General features: G+C 31.6%; 1 protein-coding gene across 5 annotated transcripts in view; it reads right to left on the bottom strand.

The window, feature by feature from the left end:
- Positions 1 to 19,707, bottom strand: part of STXBP5L (syntaxin binding protein 5 like) — a 465,182-nt gene that overhangs the window by 245,170 nt on the left and 200,305 nt on the right. For all 5 annotated transcript variants that reach the window (XM_023214416.3, XM_023214419.3, XM_023214418.3 and 2 more), the window contains exons 8-9: positions 6,153 to 6,236; positions 886 to 1,009 (exon numbers count right to left, since the gene is read on the bottom strand). In XM_023214416.3, the coding sequence (XP_023070184.1) occupies positions 886 to 1,009; positions 6,153 to 6,236 (208 nt within the window). The remainder of the gene's footprint in view (positions 1 to 885; positions 1,010 to 6,152; positions 6,237 to 19,707) is intronic.

Below are 19,707 nucleotides of genomic sequence, written 5' to 3'. Positions count from 1 at the left end.
AATTTAATCATTTACTGATGGAGCAAGTGATCATGGTACAAAAAAATGGCAGAGACACATCATGACGTAATTCTAAGAATGCTTGTGATCTATGGGTCACCCATTACAGAAAACATACCAAATGTGACATGATAACGAATGTTCAGAAACTGTAAAATAGAATATGTTTGATCAACTGTTAGGTTCTGACATACCTATTATTACAAATAATCAACGGTATGAGGTAAACATAGAACTCAGATAATCACCAATATTATCAAATAATTTAGTCATCTGAATTATACATATTTATATATTTGAATTTTTTATTCTTCCCCAGTAGGTATACAGCTCCAATATAAATTCTTGATTAAGATTAAAATCCTCACTTAGGATTAAAATGCTCTTTTCAATGTGGAACCCAAAAAGAAAAATAAAGCCTAAAATTAAAACCACAGTCTTCATAACTTAGTGGAATCAAATGGCAGAAATGGAAACAAGTGGAGAATCTAGAAAGCAATAGACTATAAAGCAGTATAGGAATTAAGTCTGAAAGTCAGATCTAAATAGTGCAATTCTCTCACTGGCTCCTCAACCCTTAAAAGCAACAAAATTTCCTGTGTTATCTCCTCTGCCTCAGATATATCAACCATCCATTATCCGACTTTTGGCTGGACACTATATAAGTACAGCTTACAAAGCAGGGATGTGGGTTGGCAGGAAGAAGGAAGTATGGAAAGTTTGGGGTACAATGTAGGGATCTGTAGGTGGCATAAAAGGGGTATTTAGAACCAGAAGCTATGTCCTATTACCTTTTTCTACCAAACACATTAATACCATCTATCTTTCTTCAAGTCAAGGCACCGAGTAGTCAGTGTTTATTTCTTTTGAAAGCATACATCTTACCATGTGGAATTGTGGTCTGGAAAGGGCGACTTGGGCTTTTCAGGTTCCATAAAGTCAAACTACCATCTGAATGGCTGCACATGAACTGTTTGCCCTCATGATGCCAATCAATTGAATGAATAGCCTAATAAAATAACAATTAAAAACAAGTAGAGGGGGAAAAAGTAGATAAGTATATCATTCTATATTCCAAAGAAAGACTATTCTGATATAAAATTATTATACTAATAACACTTTAAAAATATATTTTTTCTGACCCATATTAGAATATAATTTCTGGTAAGATGAAGTCCTATTTCCTCCTAATATAGCCAATCAAAAAAATAATTTAAGAGCTACCATCCGAAGGCTTTCTATGTGCCAAACCCCATGGCAAGCATTTTATACACATTATCTCATTTAATCTTATAAAAAAGGGTATTGATTTTTCAATTTACACATGGTGAAACAGGTCTTGAGAGACTGAGATACTTGCTGAAGTCACACAACTCAAAACCAAGGTCTAACTATGAAAAACTGTCAATCATTGCACTGTATTGCCCTCTTGCATATACTATTTAAATCAATTTAAAGCAAGAAAGGTCTACATTTTCTTTTATATTTTCAGATTAACTCTGCAGTTTTGAGTCACATAAGATTCAAAAGTAATTACAGCCATCCCTCGGTAACCATTGGGGATTAGTTAGAGAACTCCCACACTCCTTCAGATTCTAAAATCCACAGATGCACAAGTCCCTGATATAAAACAGCATACTATTTGCATACAACCTATGAATATCCTTGCATATACTTTAAATCATCCCTAGATTATTAATAGAATGTAAATGATATGTAAGTAGTTATACTATACTGTCTTTTTATTTGTATTATTATAAATTATTATATTGTTTTAAAATTGCTTTTGTTTTTAAAATATTTTCTATTATAGTTAGTTGAATCCAAGGATAAGGAATTTATGGATACAGAGGGCTGACTGTATTCCTTTTTCTCAAGCTATTGTATTCCCAATGCTAGCATAGCGACCAGCACAAAGTAAGTACTCAATAAATATCTTCTGACTGAATTAGTAATTAAGTCACACACATTTCCACACCCTTGGTATTCTTTCTAAATTAATAAAGTATATGCAGAACTTGGGTAAAGTACTAAGTACTATGAGAAAAATTATAGTAGATATAAAGGCAGAAAAGAAGCATACAACATCTTTTCCTTAAAGACACTTATAAAACAGCAAGAGAGAGAAGATTAATATAAGTGAATACTAATCATATTTATTGTTTGAAACGTCACACATAGACACATACAACTAAAAGTTTCAAACTAAGTTATATGTACATAACTGATAAAAGTTCTAAGCAATCAGTATTATTAGAGTTGTAGATAACTGATGGCTAAAGTAATTATTGAACATATCATCAAGAAAATAAGATTGATTAAATGGAAAAAGCAACATGAAACCCTGGACTTGTGTTTTCTCTCACTCTGTGGCCTTCATTACTAAGCAGAGATTTCTTTTTTGCTAGAGTCCAGCAGAGGAAGTTAGAGGGAAAAATACTTCTTTCTCTTCTCCTCTGCTTATTTCTTCTCCCTTCTGTAGGTGGTTCAAGGGAAAGTCACATCTTCTTGCCTCCCCTACATGTTAACTTTGATGAGCCTCATTTAACTTAAAGTTGCCTCAAACTGTTTTGCCATCAAAGGTGGAGGCAGAAAAGGCACTCTCAGCCCTAAACCTTCTTATTTCACTGAATTTCTATCTACTGGAAAAGACAGATATAAAAATAATAGTTACAATAAAGCCAAAGTAAGTCAGTACTATTAAAGAAGAATATTTACTGTTTAGAAAAACAAGCATGTAAAACCAACTTGTTATTAGAGATCAGGGTTTCATGTAGTGTATTACTGAGTAGCTAGCATTTGATCTAACTTAATGGATAAATATTCAATTTCTATTTATTAGATTGTACCCTACTCTTTTCTCACAAAAAGGGAGGGGAGCTCAGAGGGCTCACTGAAAAAAACAAAATTAATACAACTAATCTAAAAAGAATTTTAAGAGATAGAAAACAGAATTTTAAACATAAAATACTAGCTAGTTTTATCAACTCAGAGGCTGAGACTGAGTTTCTTTAAAACATGAAAGAAGGAAATCCAAAAAACTCGATAACAACATGGAAAAAAAGGAAATACAGCAGTTCCTAAGAAATTAAAAAATTTTCCTCAGGCCAAACTCTGAGGGATTTCTTTGTGAAAGATTACTTAAGAATTATTGACGTAACGAAAGAAAAAATTTAGAGTTAATGTGAAAGTAAAATTCGTATATTTGTTTCTGCAAATAATCTTGGATTTCCAAAACAAAACTCAATTCATCAATGGCTATTTATGAAGAGGCTAGTTAAATTGTCTAAATAGTTTTACAGAGGCTAAAGACCTAACAGAATTTTGATATACAGAAGAGGAAAGAAGGCAGTTCATGATGAGAAGTTAGAAGAAACAAAGGCTCAGAGATAAGAAATAAATGTTATATATAGAAGTTAGTGAGTAATATGTCTGAAATGTGGGGAATGTGTAGAAGGATGCTGTAAATTTAACTAAAGAGGAATGATAGCACTAGGACCTTAAATCTCATGTCAAGCAATATGGACTTTCTATTGTTGACAATTGAGAGCTATTCAAAGGTTCTGTTGTAGAGAATTCCATAATCTGTTTTAAAATGATAATCTTGTTAATGAAGGATATATTGAAGAGGTAAGATATCAAAGGAAAAGTGGTTGTGATTAATTAAAATGCTCTTATAGTCATCTACGCAAAAGATAACAACTTGAAATAGGACATTGAAAGTGGGAATGAGAAAAGAGGAAATAAAAGAGACAATATAAAGTCAGAATCAGAAAGACTGCAGAAACTGATTGCATATACTACATATTGATGGAAGAGACAAATATTACTTTGAGGGATCTAGGCTGAATTAACTAAACAAGACTTTAAAACCAGAAGAAAACATAGAAGGAGGTTTAGATATTTAAATACAAATTCAGTGCCAATGGGATATTTCATTGGATTTATCTAATATATTGTTATATATTTAGATCTACAGTTCAGGAGGGAGGTAAAGGCTACAGATATATGGATGTTCTTTTTTTTTTTTTTTTAGCATAAAGGTAATATCTGAAATGATAAGAGAGAATATAAAAATTAGAAAGTATAAATTGGGGAGAGAAGAAATGAGGGTAAAGACATAGTATCCTGAAGAATATCAATAATGTAAAGGAAAGGTAAGGGAAAAATCAGTTATGGAAAAAGGAGGCATGATAAATGAAGTGGAAAGACACAGTCAAGTGAATAAATTATTTTAAGGAGGAGAAACTGAGGTAAAGCCACAGGTTTAGTGAGGAATGTAAAGGCTAAGAAGAGGTCACTGTGTACAGTAATGAAGAGCTCATTGGTGACTTATGAAAAACCATTTCAGGTAAGTATTAAGCATGTTTTCTAGATATGAGAGGTAAAGTGCTGAGGAGAGGCTGAAAAGTTTGGTAGTGAAATGAAGTATTTAACTATATTAAAACAATAGAGCATATAATGATGCATTACAGTAGATAAATATGATAGATTCATATACATATATCAGATGTCAAAAACTTCTAGGTATAAATTACATATATTGTGGTACCGTACTAACTCACTTAGGCAGCTGCTAATCCTTATTTTAAAATTTCACTGCAATTTTACTCTCTTTTTAAGGCTCAAAACGTTTCTTCCACACTTTTTAAGGCCATAGGAAAGCTAGATGATTCAGCATTTTCCTCTGGGTTTCCTTTTGAACTGGTTATTCTAATTCCAACTGACTAAATATTCCCATGGTGTTCATATTCTTATTTAGCTGCTAGTGTTGAGAGAGGGAGGAGAGGGAGCACTATCCATCCCCATCTTTATGATTTGTATAACAAAAGGAAAATCCTAGCTTAGCTCACTAGGACCTTCTTTTCTTATGATTCAAGATGCTCAAGAATTTGATTATAAAAAACATAACTGAATGATATTACTTATCAGATTATTTTTCACCAATCATGAAAAAATTACCCAGCTGCCATTTTATTTTCTTTCTAAACTTTTTTACCACTATGAGAACCACTGATAATGAATTGTACAGTTTATGAAATAGGTGAAGGCTTATAACTTTAAGCACCAAAACTTAAACAATTAACTGCTATGAGGGGGATGGGAGAGAACATGTAAAGCATTCTAGGGTGACTACAGGTTCATTTGGAGACATTTTTTATTCCTCCAATGATAAAATGAGGAAGTGTTGTAAAATTAACGTGTGTGTGGTTTTCATTTTCTAATTATTTCATTGCTGCCTTAAATTATTTGGCACTTTTCCTATATAAGAGTAGGTTTTACTGGACGTAAATTTTTGACCTATATTTTCCTCCTATCTCTTCCTACTCCCACCATTTTCAAATTGAATTAATAGCACAGATGATCACCTTTGTTTCCACAGGCACAAAAGGTAATTTCCCTTTTAATCTGTTGCTCCCAGTTTTACCATCTTCTTGTTAGCCTCTCCTGAATGGAAAAATAATGAATGGCCTGGAATTAATATCTGAACAACTGAAGTGTCAACTGGGAGATTATTCCTTGATGAATAGGAGTTTGTTGCTTCCCCTAAATGCAAACTTACTCAAGTCTCAATTATGTACAATAAAACTTACTTCAAGATCTTGTCATTTAATAAGTGTCACTTATTAAGATCTGGTCACTTATTAAGTATTACTATTTACAAAATTTTTCTTTATTCTAAGAAGACAAGTATTAGAAGACAAGACCTTTCAAACTGACTTGAACCTTTTGCCTCTGAAAAGGAATTTTCTAAGGAAGGTGTGAATAGTGTCTTTAGAGACCTTACGGACAATAAGGCACACCATAGCATGGAGCCTAGAGAAAGGAAAAGCAGTTGAGACAAAGTTGGGGATATACTACAGGTGCCAGGCACCCAAGTGTGTAAGAGTACAAGCCAGGACTTATTAACAAATGCAAAGTATATAAGATGCCACAAGAGGGCCCCAAAATAGGCAGTCAAGGCAGAATTTCCTCTTAAGAGAAAAACCAGAGATGGAACTTAAACAAACACCAAAAGACAGTGTGAAGCATTGGGTCAGAATCAGGCAACTTCCCAAGGCTAAACATATTGGTAAAGTACAAAGCTTAAAAGTAGCAAACAGGCATAACGTCACAATACTCTTTCAAACATTTCAGTGGAAATCACTTACCTCATCATAATAAACTCTCAGTTCTGCTCTTTTAGATTTCAAGTCCCAGAATACTACAGTACCATTTTCATAACCTATTAGCAGCTGGAAAACATTAGAACAATCATTTTCTTAATTCTAAGATTAATTTTAACTTGCTTCAAATAAAGTTTAATGTTAATAAAGTAAAATCATACCACATAACACAACCTTATTTAGAATACCAATTTTTCTAGAACTTGAATATAGGTTTTCTACATTAAAACAAAATGGCACACAGACTCTGCTTCAATATGAACACTTACCAATAACCTCCACCTAATTTCAAAGAGGAAATGAGGAAGAATATAAATATGTATGACATGATATAAAATAAGTATGAAAATTGGAAGAAAAGAAAAATGAGATAGAAAATGAAGATGAAATAAAACACGAAATGGGATAAGATTAAGTCCTATGCACTTGAGAAATATGGCTTCAAATTTGGCTTCAAATTTCTTCTATCAAATCCTATTTTCTCTTTGACTGAATTCAGTATTTTAAACTGATGTTTTATGAACCCTCTGAAGATTATAAAGGTATTCTAGAGATTCACATCATTAAAAAGCTTAATATTTATTTTTAAATCAATAAATAAGATGATTAATAAAATATTATTTCTTTAAAATAGAAAAATTTGAGAACACATCATGATTACAATATGATCATCTTTAAGACTCAGTCATTAAGCTAAACAATGCTAGCCATACTGATAACTTTTGCTGTTAAATGATTCTCAATTATTATTTGTATCCTTCCTATTTTTTTGTTACCAATGACAGTAAATTTAACCTATCATTGGTTAGGGAAAAAAAAATAAGAGGAAAGATTAAAATAGCCAATGTTAAAATAATGATATATTTCTGACAGATGTGCCTTAAGATGATTTTCTTGAAATACATTAATAGTATTCCTTTGATGAAAATTCTTATACACTGCATAAAGATGTATCAATAACTTCAAAAAACCATTGGTAAGGAAAGAAAATATAGTGGTGGTGCTCCTAAGCCTGCAGAGCATCCTGAGACCTTATCACTTATCTTGACATCTTTCAATGAGACACAAAAAATAACAAAAATAAACCAGCTAGTAGTTTTCACAGTAAAAACACAAAAGTTTTCAAATATCAGTTCATTAAAGCAATATACATTTATTTTTGAAGCTATAACAAAAATGCTTGGTTATTAAATCACACACAAAAAAAGCTAAAATCAATTTGACAAAAAAATGGAGCTTTTTACATGTTAACTTGAAGTAAATGGCATATATGACTTGCTAAGTGAAAATGTCAAAACTAAATACATACTTGAGTAATATTTCTTAAAATAAAATAGATGTGACTGTACTAAGATATGTTTTAACTTCAAATTGATTTTTTTTACATACAAGAGAACATGATGAACAATGAAACCAATTTCTTTTCTTTCTTCTTCTCCTTCTTTTTTTTTTTTCTTTTTTTGAGACATAGGACAGAGTCTTACTCTGTTGCCCAGGCTGGAGTGCAGTAAGTCGCATAATCTTTGCTCACTGCAACCTCCATCTCCTGGGTTCAAGAGATTCTGTGCCTCAGCCTCCTGAATAGCTGAGATTACAGGCATCTGCCACCACACCTGGCTAATTTTTGTATTTTTAGTAGAGGTGGGGTTTCACCATGTTGGCCAGGCTGGTTTTGAACCCCTGACCTCAGGTGATTTGCCCCTCTTGGCCTCCCAAAGTGCTGGGAGTATAGGCATGGGCCACCGTGCCCAGCTAGTAAAACCAATTTTATTGAGTATATGAGACTCTTGGCAAGGAGATATTGGCAAGGAGATTCATTAGCCTAAAAAGTTTGGAAAATATAACTTAAGCAATAAAATGAATAATATAATATTTCTAAATTTGAGCCCCAAGATTTAATAAAATAATATCCTAAAACACTATTATATTTTCTTAAAGTAAATATCTGAAAGATAAAAGTTGCTTTGCTTGTAAAACATTGCTAGCAATAGCCCTAGTAAATCACAAAATATAACAGACTGAACCTCAAAAACACCATAAATTGTTGAGATAAGTATACAAGATTATGATTTAGAAAACATGATATTAGAATCAGTTAGAGAATTAGAAAAGAGAAAAGCAACCCCCCTGACATCCAGGAGACATTAGACAAGGCCACTCTGTGACCATGAGGAAGCAAGACAAAAATAAGAGCACTCTGCAATAATATTTGACCACACCAAAACAGGAACAATGCCCAAACCACAAATTATATATACATATTTTTAAAAGAGAAAATGTATATCACAATAGAAGTAAGTACCATAAAGGCAAAGAAGTAGGGTTACTTCTTCACCATGATATCATTAGAACCTACACTAGTGTCTGAAAAAAATAGGTATTTGGTGAATAACAAATTAATTGTTAAATACCAAAAAATCAAAATTGTAGATATTATATTCTAACCACAGTAAAATAAAATTAGAAGTCATGACAAAAATATTTTGAAAACTAAAAAATATATCTGTAGGTAATTAATTAGCAAAGAAGAAATCATAATGAAATGTATAAAACAGAACTGAACAAAAATGCCTCATAAGACACAGATATATCTTAATCAAGAGGAAGTTTTATGGTTTTGTAAATATGTATGTAGAAAAGAAAAACTGAAAATTTTTAATTACATAAGCATTTGACTTTGAAAAGTAAAGAAAAAAGTAAATCTCAGAAAGTAGAAGAAAAAATAATGAGCCACCTTATTCAAGAACAAAGGATACCACCTTTTATTTATTCAAGTATACTTTTACAATATTAGGAAGTTTGAAAGTCTTCCACATATTGATTTTCTTGCTAATTTTATACCTAGTTATTTTAACTTTCTTATTGCTATTTTATGTGGGTTCTTCTCTTCATTACCTTTTCTAATAGGGTATTATTTCTATAACTAGATTTTAGTATACACCCTTCTAAATTCTTTTGTTTGTATTCATTTTAAGGTTGATTCTCTTTGCCATTTTAGATATGTTATCATATAATCTAAAATAGAGACTACTTTATTTTTTCCAATTTTTATGTCTCCAAGTGTTTGTATTTGTCTAACTGCTTTGCTAAAAATACTCCTAGAGTATTAAAAATAGTGGAGAGGTTGAGCATCCTTGCCTTCTTCCTGACTTTAGTGGCTATGCCTCTAGTATTTCCCCATTAAATAAGATCCTGAATTCTGGGGAGGGAGGGTGAGGGCATCGAAAGAGAGAGAGAGAGAGATATTTAAAGAAGTATACATTGATTTATATGTTATAAATTTCTTTTATTAGGAATAGGTGCTTAATTTTAAGATAAATATTTTTGTCAAAATATATATAATGTACACAGATTATAGATGTGTATTTAATGAATTCTGATGAAGTAAACATACCCATGAAACTATAATCCACATTAAAAAATACAATAGAAGGACAAGTAATACAAGAAAAAAAATACAAGCCATTCAGAAGCCTATTTCATACTCTTACCTAGTTAATATTCCCACTCTCCTCTCTAAAAATAACCACTATCCTGACTTCTACCACTGTAGGCTACTGTTACCTGTTTTGAATTAGACAGGTAGAATTATACAATACATATTGCTCTCTTTCTTGCTTCTATTTCTATTATATTTGTAGCATTAGTTAATTTAATTTCATTACTAAAATAGCATTTCATTGTTTGGCTATGGCACTACTACAAATTAATTTATTCATTTTACAGTTGATGTAATAATACTACCATGAAAAACCTTGTACATATCTTTTGGTAAATACCTATATGCATTTCTGTTAAATGTATATTGATCCATAGGATATTAGTATGTTTAACTTTGATACTGCCAAGCAGTTTTCCAAAGTGGTTATACCAACCACTGTATGTTTATATTTTCACTATATGTATATAAGTTCCAATTCCTTCTCAACTAATGACTAATATTGTGAATAGCTGTACAATGTTAAATTAAAGGGATAAATCATTTTGTCTCATTTGTCTCATTTCTCATTTTAGGAGGAAAACTTATATTAATGCATCATTAAGGAAGATGTTTTCATAGCTTTAGGAAAATTAACAAAGTTCATATTAATGAAATTCCTTTCTTTTCCTAGTGTACCAAGAGATTTTTATAATGAAGAGAAGGTAAATTGTATTAAATGCTTCTTATTATCTATTTTTATTACCATATATTTTTCTCCTTATTTCTATGAATTGCATTGACCAACTCTGAAAAGTTAAACTAACTGTACTCCTAGGAGGAGCATAACTTGATTGTGATTTTTTTGTGCCTTCTCTTTCATTCTTGATCAGACTTGCCAGAGATGCATCAATTTTGTTAGTATTTTCAAATAATTGCTTTTGCTAATGTACTAAATTTTTTCTTTTCTATTCTTTTAATTTCTGCTCTCATGTTTTGAATTAGGGTTCTCTGAAAAATTAGAACCAATAGATGTTTTTCTATGTATAGAGAAACATATTTATTATGAGGAATTGGCTCACGTGATTATGAAGGCTGACAAGTTCCAAGATCTGGAGGGTGAGTTGGCAAGCAGGAGATCCAGGAGAGCTGATGGTGTTCCAGTCTGAGTCTGAAGACCTGAGAACCAGGAGAACCAATGGTATAGTTCCAGTCTGAAGGTCAGCAGGCTCAAGAACCAGGAAGAACCGATGTTTCACTTAGAAAAAGCTGATGTTTCAGGCAGGAAAAAGCTGATGTTTCAGTTCAAAAGCCGTCAGGCAGGAAGAATTCTCTCTTACTTGAAAGAGGGTTAGCCTTTTTGTTCTATTCAGGCCTTCAGCTGATTGATGAGACCCACCCGCATTAGGAATGGCAATCTGCTTTACTCAGTCTACAGATTTAAATATTCATCTCAACCAAAACATCCTCACCTAAACCTTTAGAATGATGTTTGACCAAGTCACCTGAAGGTCCAGTCAAGTTGACACATAAAATTAACCATTATATCTTTATTGTTATCTTTCTACTACTTTCTTTGAGTTTAATTCACTATTTATCTGACTTACTGGGTTGGATACTAAGATCATTGATTTTCAACTTATCTTCACTTTTTAATAAATGCAATATAAACTATAAATTTTCCTGGAGGCGCAGCTTTAGCTACACTCCACAAGTTTTTGATATGTCATATTGTTATTGCAATTTTGTTTAAAATATATTCTAATTTTTATACTGACTTATGACATAGAAGCTATTCAGAAGTATAGTACTTAATGACTAAACAATTGGGGGATTTTTCATTTTTCTTATTGATAATCTTGCCAGATTCTCTTGTGGTTAGAGAATGTATTGTGTATTATTTTAATCCTCTGAAATGTATTAGCATGTTTTTTGGTTCAGCAAATATACAACTTTGGTAAACACTCTATGAGCACTTGAAAATAATGTGTGGTCTGCCAGTACTATACACATAATGTATTACATGTGTCAACTTGGTTAAGTTGTTAATCGTATGGTTTTAGTTTTCTTTATCCTAATTATTTCTTTGTTTGCTTGTTTTCTCAGTGACTGGAAGAAGTTTGTTAAAATTTCCAACTGCAATTGCAGATTTGAGTATTTTTCATTTTAGTTCTGTCCAATTTTTAAAATATGTTTTAGTTCTATCAAATAATACATACACACACATCATGATTCCATGCAAAATGAAAACACAATTCAGATAAGCACATGTTTTAGTTAATATGGTACCATGCAAAGTAAACACTACCTGTATACTATATATCTATGTCATCATTAGACATATACAAATTTAGGCTTATTGCATCTTCAGCTGAATTAGCCAATTTCTATTATAAAATATCATCCTTAAAAAAGTTTTTGCCTTAAAGTCTATATCCTCTGATATCAGTATAGTTACACAAGTTTTCTTTGGTTATGGTTTACATATTATATCCTTTTGCAGTTTTGCATTAAACTTTTCTACATCTGTAAGTTTAAAGTATATCTCTTGTAACTGCATATTGTTATTTTAGCAACTTGCAAATTATTGTCTGGTAATTAGCCTATTTAGTCAGTTTACATTTAATATAATTGCTGACATATTTTAGAACAAAGCTACCTACTTATCTTGTATTTGTCCCATTTGTTTAATGTGTCCTCCCTTTTTGTGGGAAGGGGGTTGGTTAGTAATTTTTTTCTTATCCTAATTTTCCACTCTATTAACTTATCCATTATACATACATTTATTATTCTTTTAGTATTACCCACCAGAATAAAAATTTTTCATGACTTATCAAATTATAATGTAAATTAGTACTTGTGCTACTTTCTGGAAATTATAAGGACTGTATTAGGGTTCTCTAGAGAAACAGAATCAATAGGATATATATCTGCATAGATATATAAGAAGGTATTATGCAAATTGGTTCATGTAATTATGCAGGATTAGAAGTTCCACAATATGTTCTCTATAAGCTGATGAAGTAGGAAAGTTGGGATTGTAATTTAGTCTGTGTTTGAAGGCCTGAGAACCAGAAAAGTGGGAGGGGCCTGTTGTAAGAAGAGTCTGAAGTCCTGAGAACATTGAGCTGATGTTCAAGAGCAGGAAAGGATAGATGTCCCAGTTCCAGCAGAGAGAGCAAATTCACCTTTCGTCTTTCTTGCTCTATACTAACCTCAATAAACTGGATAATGTCTACTCACACTGATGAGGGCAGATATTCTTCACTCAGCCTACTAATTCAAATGGTCATTTATTCTGGAAACACTCTCACAGACACACTAAAAATAATGTTTTACCAACTCTCTGAGTATTCCTTAATCCAGTCAGCTTGATGTGTAAAATTAACCATCACAAAGACATTGCCAATTAAATTTAGTGAATATCATCCCAACTTGTATCATAATTCTCAATGTATTACACTCCAAGAAGTCATTATTTTTATAAAATATTTCCTTGGCTTAACGCATGTTTGTGGTTCTTTATTCTTTTCTTCATCTCTGTTCTTATATAATAGATCATTTCCATTTTCTTAAACAAGTCTTTTAGGTTTTTCCTTAGTGAAGATTCGATGTTGATGAATTGTTGCAAATTTTGTTTGTTGAAAATAATTTGATGACATGTTTCAAATTATATTTTTGTAGAGTATAGAATTCTCCCAGTGGAAGGACTGATCTGATTATCAAAACTGGAAATATAATGGATGCTAAATGTTATTCAAAGACTTTTTCATCATCAATAAAGATAATCATTTTTTCTTAGACCTATTAGCAATATAAATTATATTGATGGATTTTGTAATAGTATCTATCCTTGCATCCCTGGGGTAAAACACTGCTTGTCATAATGAATTACTTTTTAATGTGCTGGTGGGTTTCTGTCTCCTAATATTTTATTTAAGGTTTTTCCATTAATGTTTTATTTTATTGTAGTAAGAACACTGAACATGAGATCTACCCTATTAACAAATTTATAAATATATAGTACATTACTGTTGACTCTAGATACAATGTTACACAGCAGATTTCTAAAGTTTATACATCAATCAAGCTTGCTTGACTGAAACTTTAAGTTCATTGATTAGTGTCTCTGCATTTCAACCTCTCCCAGCCCATCAGCCACCATTACACTCTTTGATTCTATATATATGAGTATTTTAGATACCTGATATAAGTTGAATAGTGAAGAATTTTTTTTCTATGACTGGTCATTTCACTTCACATAATATCCTTCAGGTTCATCCATGTTGTCACATATTATAAAATTTCCTTATTTATTAAGGCTGAAAAGTATCCCATTGTAGAAATGCTATGTGTATTATAGGTATATGAGGGGATACTCTCCATCCCTAATAAGGGCTGGGTAACCACATGTTGTTTATTCATCTGCCAATGGCCATTTAGACCATTTCCACATATTGGCTATTGCCAAAAGTATTATGATTTATTTCTCTTTGAGATCTTGATTTCAATTATTTTGTATAAATATCCAGAAGTGGGATTTCTGTATTATACAGGTAGTTCTATTTTTAATTTCTTGAGGAACCTCCACTGTTTTCCACAGTAGCTGAACCATTTTGCAGTCCCACCGTATAAGTGTTCCAATATCATCACATCCTTGTCAAAAGGTGTCATTTGGTTTAAAATATATATACATCCATCCTAATATCTATTCTTGGTTTTGATTTGCATTTCTCTAATGATTAGTAACATTAAGCACTTTTCCATATACCTGATCTTAGGCATTCTTTGTGTGTGTGGTTACCTTAGGACTTACATAAAAGCTAATGCTCTATTTTAAGCTGATAACACCTTAAGTTCAATACTATACCAAAACTCTATACTTAAACTTCTCTTCCCCGACACATACTTTATAGTACAGACATTGGAGAAATGTCTATTTAAGACCTAAGCCCATTTTAAAATTGGGTTATCAGATTTTTTTTTTTAATATTGAGTTGTATGAGTTTATTATGTATTTTGCAGATTAATCCTTTACAGATATATGGCTTGCAAAATTTTTCTCCTATCCTCTACACTGTGTTTTCACACTGTTGATTGTTTCTTTTGCTATGCAGAAGCTTTTTAGTTTGACATTGTCCTACATGTTTATTTTTGTTTTCATTGTAGTTACTTTCAGTGTCATGTTTATAGAGCCATGACATTGTCAAAACCAGTGTCATGAAGCTTTTCTTCTATGTTTTTTCTACATATTTCAGAGTTTAAGGTCTTATGTTTATTTCAGAGTTTAAGGTCTTATGTTTAAGTCTTTAATCCATTTTGAATTGATGTTTTCAGTATGATGTATGAAAAAGGTCTAATTACATTCTTTTACATGTGGATATCCAGTTTTCTCAATACTATTTGTTTAAAATATTATCCTTTCCACACTGTGTATTCTTGGCACCCTTGTCAAAGATCAGTTGACCACATATGTGTGGATTATTTTGGGGCTCTCTATTCTGTTCCATTGGTCTATATGTCTGTTTTTATGCTATTGTCATACATATTAATTATTGTAGCCTGGTAATGTAGCTTAAAATCAGAAAGTGTTACTATTATGTGTTGAACCCATCCTTGCACTTCAGAGATAAATCCCACTTGATCATCATGCATGATTATTTTAATGTGCTCTTGGATTCAGTTTGCCAGTATTTTGTTGAGGATTTTTGCATGTATTTCATCATGAATATTCACCTGTAGTTTTATTTTCTTGTGGTATATTTGACTAGTTTTGGTGTCAGGGTAATACTGATGATAATGTTTTCCCCTCTTCAGGTTTTTTTTTTTTTTTAATTTGAGGATCGATGTTAATTCTTCAAATTTTTGGTAGAATTCACTAGTGAAGCCATCCTGAGCTTTTCTTCATTAAAAGGTTTTTCATTACTGATTCTAGTTCATTACTGAACTCTATCTAGTTCTTAGACTTTCTGTTTCTTCATGGTTTGTCTTGGCAGGTTTTATGTTTCTAAAAATTTACTCAGTCCTTCTAGATTATACAGTTTGTTGGTATATAACTGTTCTTATTAGTCTCTTATGATCCTTATTTCTGTGGCATCAGTTGTAAATCTCTCCTTTCATTTCTAATTTTATTGATTTGAGTTTTAAATATTTTTTACTTAGTGTAGCTGAGTTTGTCAATTTTGTTGATCTTTTCAAATAATAACTGTTTCATTTTCTTTTTTATCTTTTTCATTTATTTCTGCTCTAATCTTTATTTCCTTATTTCTTCTATATTTGTGCTTAGTTTGCTCTTCCTTTTCTAGTTCCTTGAGGTAAAGTTGTATGTTTGCAGGTCTTTCTTATTTTAACGTAAGCATTTATTGCTAGAACTTCCCTCTTACTACTGCTTTTTCTGCATCCCATAATTTTTGGTAGAGTGTGTTTTCATTTTTGTTTGTCTCAAGGCATTTCCTAATTTCTTTTTTGATTTCTTATTGAGGCAATGGTTGTTTAGGGATGTATTGCTTAATTTCTATATATTTGTACATTTTGGAGTTTTCTTCCACTATTGATTTCTAGTTTTATTACATTGTGGTCAGAAAGGATACTCGGTATCATTTCAATCTTCTTAAATGTATTAAGGTTTGTTTCATGGCCTAACATGTTAACTATTCTGGAGAATATTACATTTGTGCTTGACAAAAATGTATATCTTGCTCCTGTTCGTGGAAAGTTCTGTATATATGTTAAGTCCATTTGGTCTATGGTGTTATTGAAGCCCTCTGATTCCTTTTAATATATCTGGATAATCTGTCTATTACTGAAAGCGGAGTACTGAAGCCTCTTACTGTGATTGTATTGCTCTCTATTTCTCCCTTCAGTTCTGACAATATTTGCCTTATATATTTACCTGCTCTGATATCAGATGTGTATATATTTATAATCATTATTTTCTTCTTGGTGGATAGACCTTTTCATTGTCCTTCTTCATCTCATGATATTTTTTGACTTAGTCTATGATGTCTCCTATAATAATAGCCATCCCTCCTCACTTTTGTTTACTGTTTGCATAAATTATCATTTGCATGAAACATCTTTTTCAGTCTTTATATATCCTTAAATGGAAACGGAGTTTACTGTAGTCAGCATATGGTTGGGTCTTGTTTTTTATTTTTTATTTTTCTAAATCACTTCAGATACTTTGTGTCTTTTGACTGGGGAGATCAATTCATTAAAATTTAAAATAATTATCGACAGGGAATGAGTTGCCATTTCATTAGTTGTTTTCTGTTTGCCTTATAATTCTTTTGTCTGTCTTTTCCTCTCTTGCTGTCTTCTTTTATGTTTTTTTATTGATACTTTGATTTCTTTTTATTTTGTGTAACTTCTCAGGCATTCTTTGTGTATGTGGTTACCTTGGGACTTACATAAAATCTAATGCTCTATTTTAAGCTGATAATACCTTAAGTTCAATAGTATACCAAATCTCTACACTTAAACTTATCTTCCCCTGACACATACTTTATAGTATTGTTGTCACAATTTTCATCTACTTATATTGTATATCTTCTAACATAATTTTCAGTTATAGTTATTTTTAATAGTTGTGTCCTTTGAATTACTTTACTGCAATTACTTTTGCACCATCCTAATAGAATTAAGTGATGTACCCATCATCATTATGCTACAGTATTCTGAATTTGTTTGTATATTTACCCTTATCAATAAGTTTTACACTTTTTTTTTTTTTGAGACAGAGTTTCACTCTTGTTGCCCAAGCTGGTGTGCAACGGCACGATCTCAGTTCACTGCAACCTCTGCCTCCAGGGTTGAAGCAATTCTCCTGCCTCAGCCTCCCAAGTAGCTGGGATTACAGGCATGGGCCACCATGCCCAGCTAATTTTGTATTTTTAGTAGAGATGGGGTTTCTCCATGTTGGTCAGGCTAGTCTTGAACTCCCAACCTCAAGTGATCTGCCCGGCTTGGCCTCCCAAAGTGCTGGGATTACAGGCGTGAGATACCATGCCTGGCCTAAGTTTCACACTTCCTTCTGCTATTGCATTGCTGTTTAACATCCTTTTCTTTCAATTTCGGTATTTTTTCAGTCTTTAAAAAATTTATTTCTTTTATATTGACAGATAACGTTGTATGTTTTTATCACATATAACACAGTATTTTGAAATACATATACATTGTGGAATGGTTAAACTTGTTATAGTTAACAAAAACATTACCTCATATAGTTATCATTTTGTGATAAGATCACATAACATCTACTCTCTACATTTTTCAACAGTATAATATATAATTAATTATAATCACCTTGTAATACATTAGATCTCTTAAAATTTATTCCTGCTACATAACTGTAATTATGTTATCCTTTGACCAACATGTCCTCATCCATTCCTCCTCATTAACCACCTCAGCTGCTGGTAAGTACCTTTCCTCTCTCTACTTCATTGTAATCGATTTTTAAAAATTTCACATATGAGTGAGATGATATAGAATTTGTCTTTCTGTTTCTGGCTTATTTCCCTTAATGTAGTATCCTCCAGATTCATCCATGTTGTCTCAAATGAGAAGATTTTATTATTTTATATGGCTGAATAGTATTCCATTGTGAATATCATATTTTCTTTATCTATTTATCCAATGATGGATAATTACATTGATTCCATATCTTGGCCATTGTGAATAATGTTGTGATGAACATGGGAATGCAGATATTTCTTGGATATATTGACTGCAATTCATTTAGTTATATACTCAGTAGTTGTATTGCTGGATCATATGGTAGTTCTATTTTTAATTTGAGCAATCTCCATACTATTTTCTAAAATGGTTGCACCAATTTTCATTACCTTCTCTTCATATCTTCACCAGTACTTATTATCTTTTGTCTTTTTGATAATGGCAGTTCTAAATGGGGTGAGGTGATAGCTCACTGTGGTTTTGATTTGCATTTCCCTGATGATGAGTGATGTTGAGCATTTCACCATATACTCATTGGCCATTTATAATATGTCTTCTTTTGAAAAATGTCTATTTAAATATTTTATCCATTTTTCAATTGGGTTGTTCGGTTTTTTATGGTGAGTTGTTTGAGTCCCTTATATTATTGAATGTATGGTTGACAAGTATTTTCTCTCATTCTGTAGGTGGTCTTTTTTTCCCAAGTCTTTTATTGTCACTTTTAGCATAAGTGATGGTTTGTTTAAAATACTTTGAAGTCTGCTTGTAGTAATAACTGTTCTGCTACTAAGTACGGTTTCCTTTGCATTGTCCTCCCTCTTCAAGTTTCATAAATTTGAGAATTAATCCTGACTGGCTGCAATAGAATATGTACCATTTTCTTTTGAGCCTAATTGATGGTGATGAGGTTAATGTTCTCATTGCCTTTGAATTACCATTTTGATTCAGAACTTGGAATAAAAATAGAATTTATATCCTCCAGGTAAGTAAATATTTATTATATCTGTTCTTATAGTGTGATTGTTAAGAGCATTGACTCTGTGTCTGCAATACAGTCTAGGTTTGAACACTAATTCTGATAATTACCAGCAACATGATCTTGGGTAAGTTAATTCATATTCTGCCATAATTGTTTCATGTGAAATAGTACCCCTCTCATAGGGATTTTAAAAATCCAACATGTGTCATTGTTTTTCTTTTTAGTTGACATATAAAAATTGTACATGTTTATGAGAGAGTTTTTTTACATTTAAACAATGTGTAATGACCAAATCACAATAATTAGCATATCCATCACCTTAAATATTCATCATTTATTTGTGTTATGAACATTCAAAATCTTCTCTTCGAACTTTTACAAATATACACTAAATATTTTTTAATCATATTCAACCTATAGTGCTACAGAATGCTAAAACTCATTCCTTCCACATAGCTGTAATTTTGTATCCATTAACCAAATTCTCCCTTTCTTCCCCTTGCCTTCTACTGTTCCTAATTTCTAATAACCACAATACTACTTTAATTCTACAAGCTCAATTTTTGTTTAGCCCTCCAGTATGAGTAAGAACACATTTATTTTTCTATAACTAACATTTCACTTGTAGATTGTCTTTCCACTCTGTTGTTTCCTTTGCTATGCAAACATTTTGTGTTTGATATAAT

This window comes from Piliocolobus tephrosceles, chromosome 2 (genome assembly GCF_002776525.5).
Source record: "Piliocolobus tephrosceles isolate RC106 chromosome 2, ASM277652v3, whole genome shotgun sequence".
Lineage (NCBI taxonomy): Eukaryota > Metazoa > Chordata > Mammalia > Primates > Cercopithecidae > Piliocolobus > Piliocolobus tephrosceles.
Note: the sequence above shows the minus strand (reverse complement) of the source record. Positions and strands in the feature narration are given on the sequence as shown.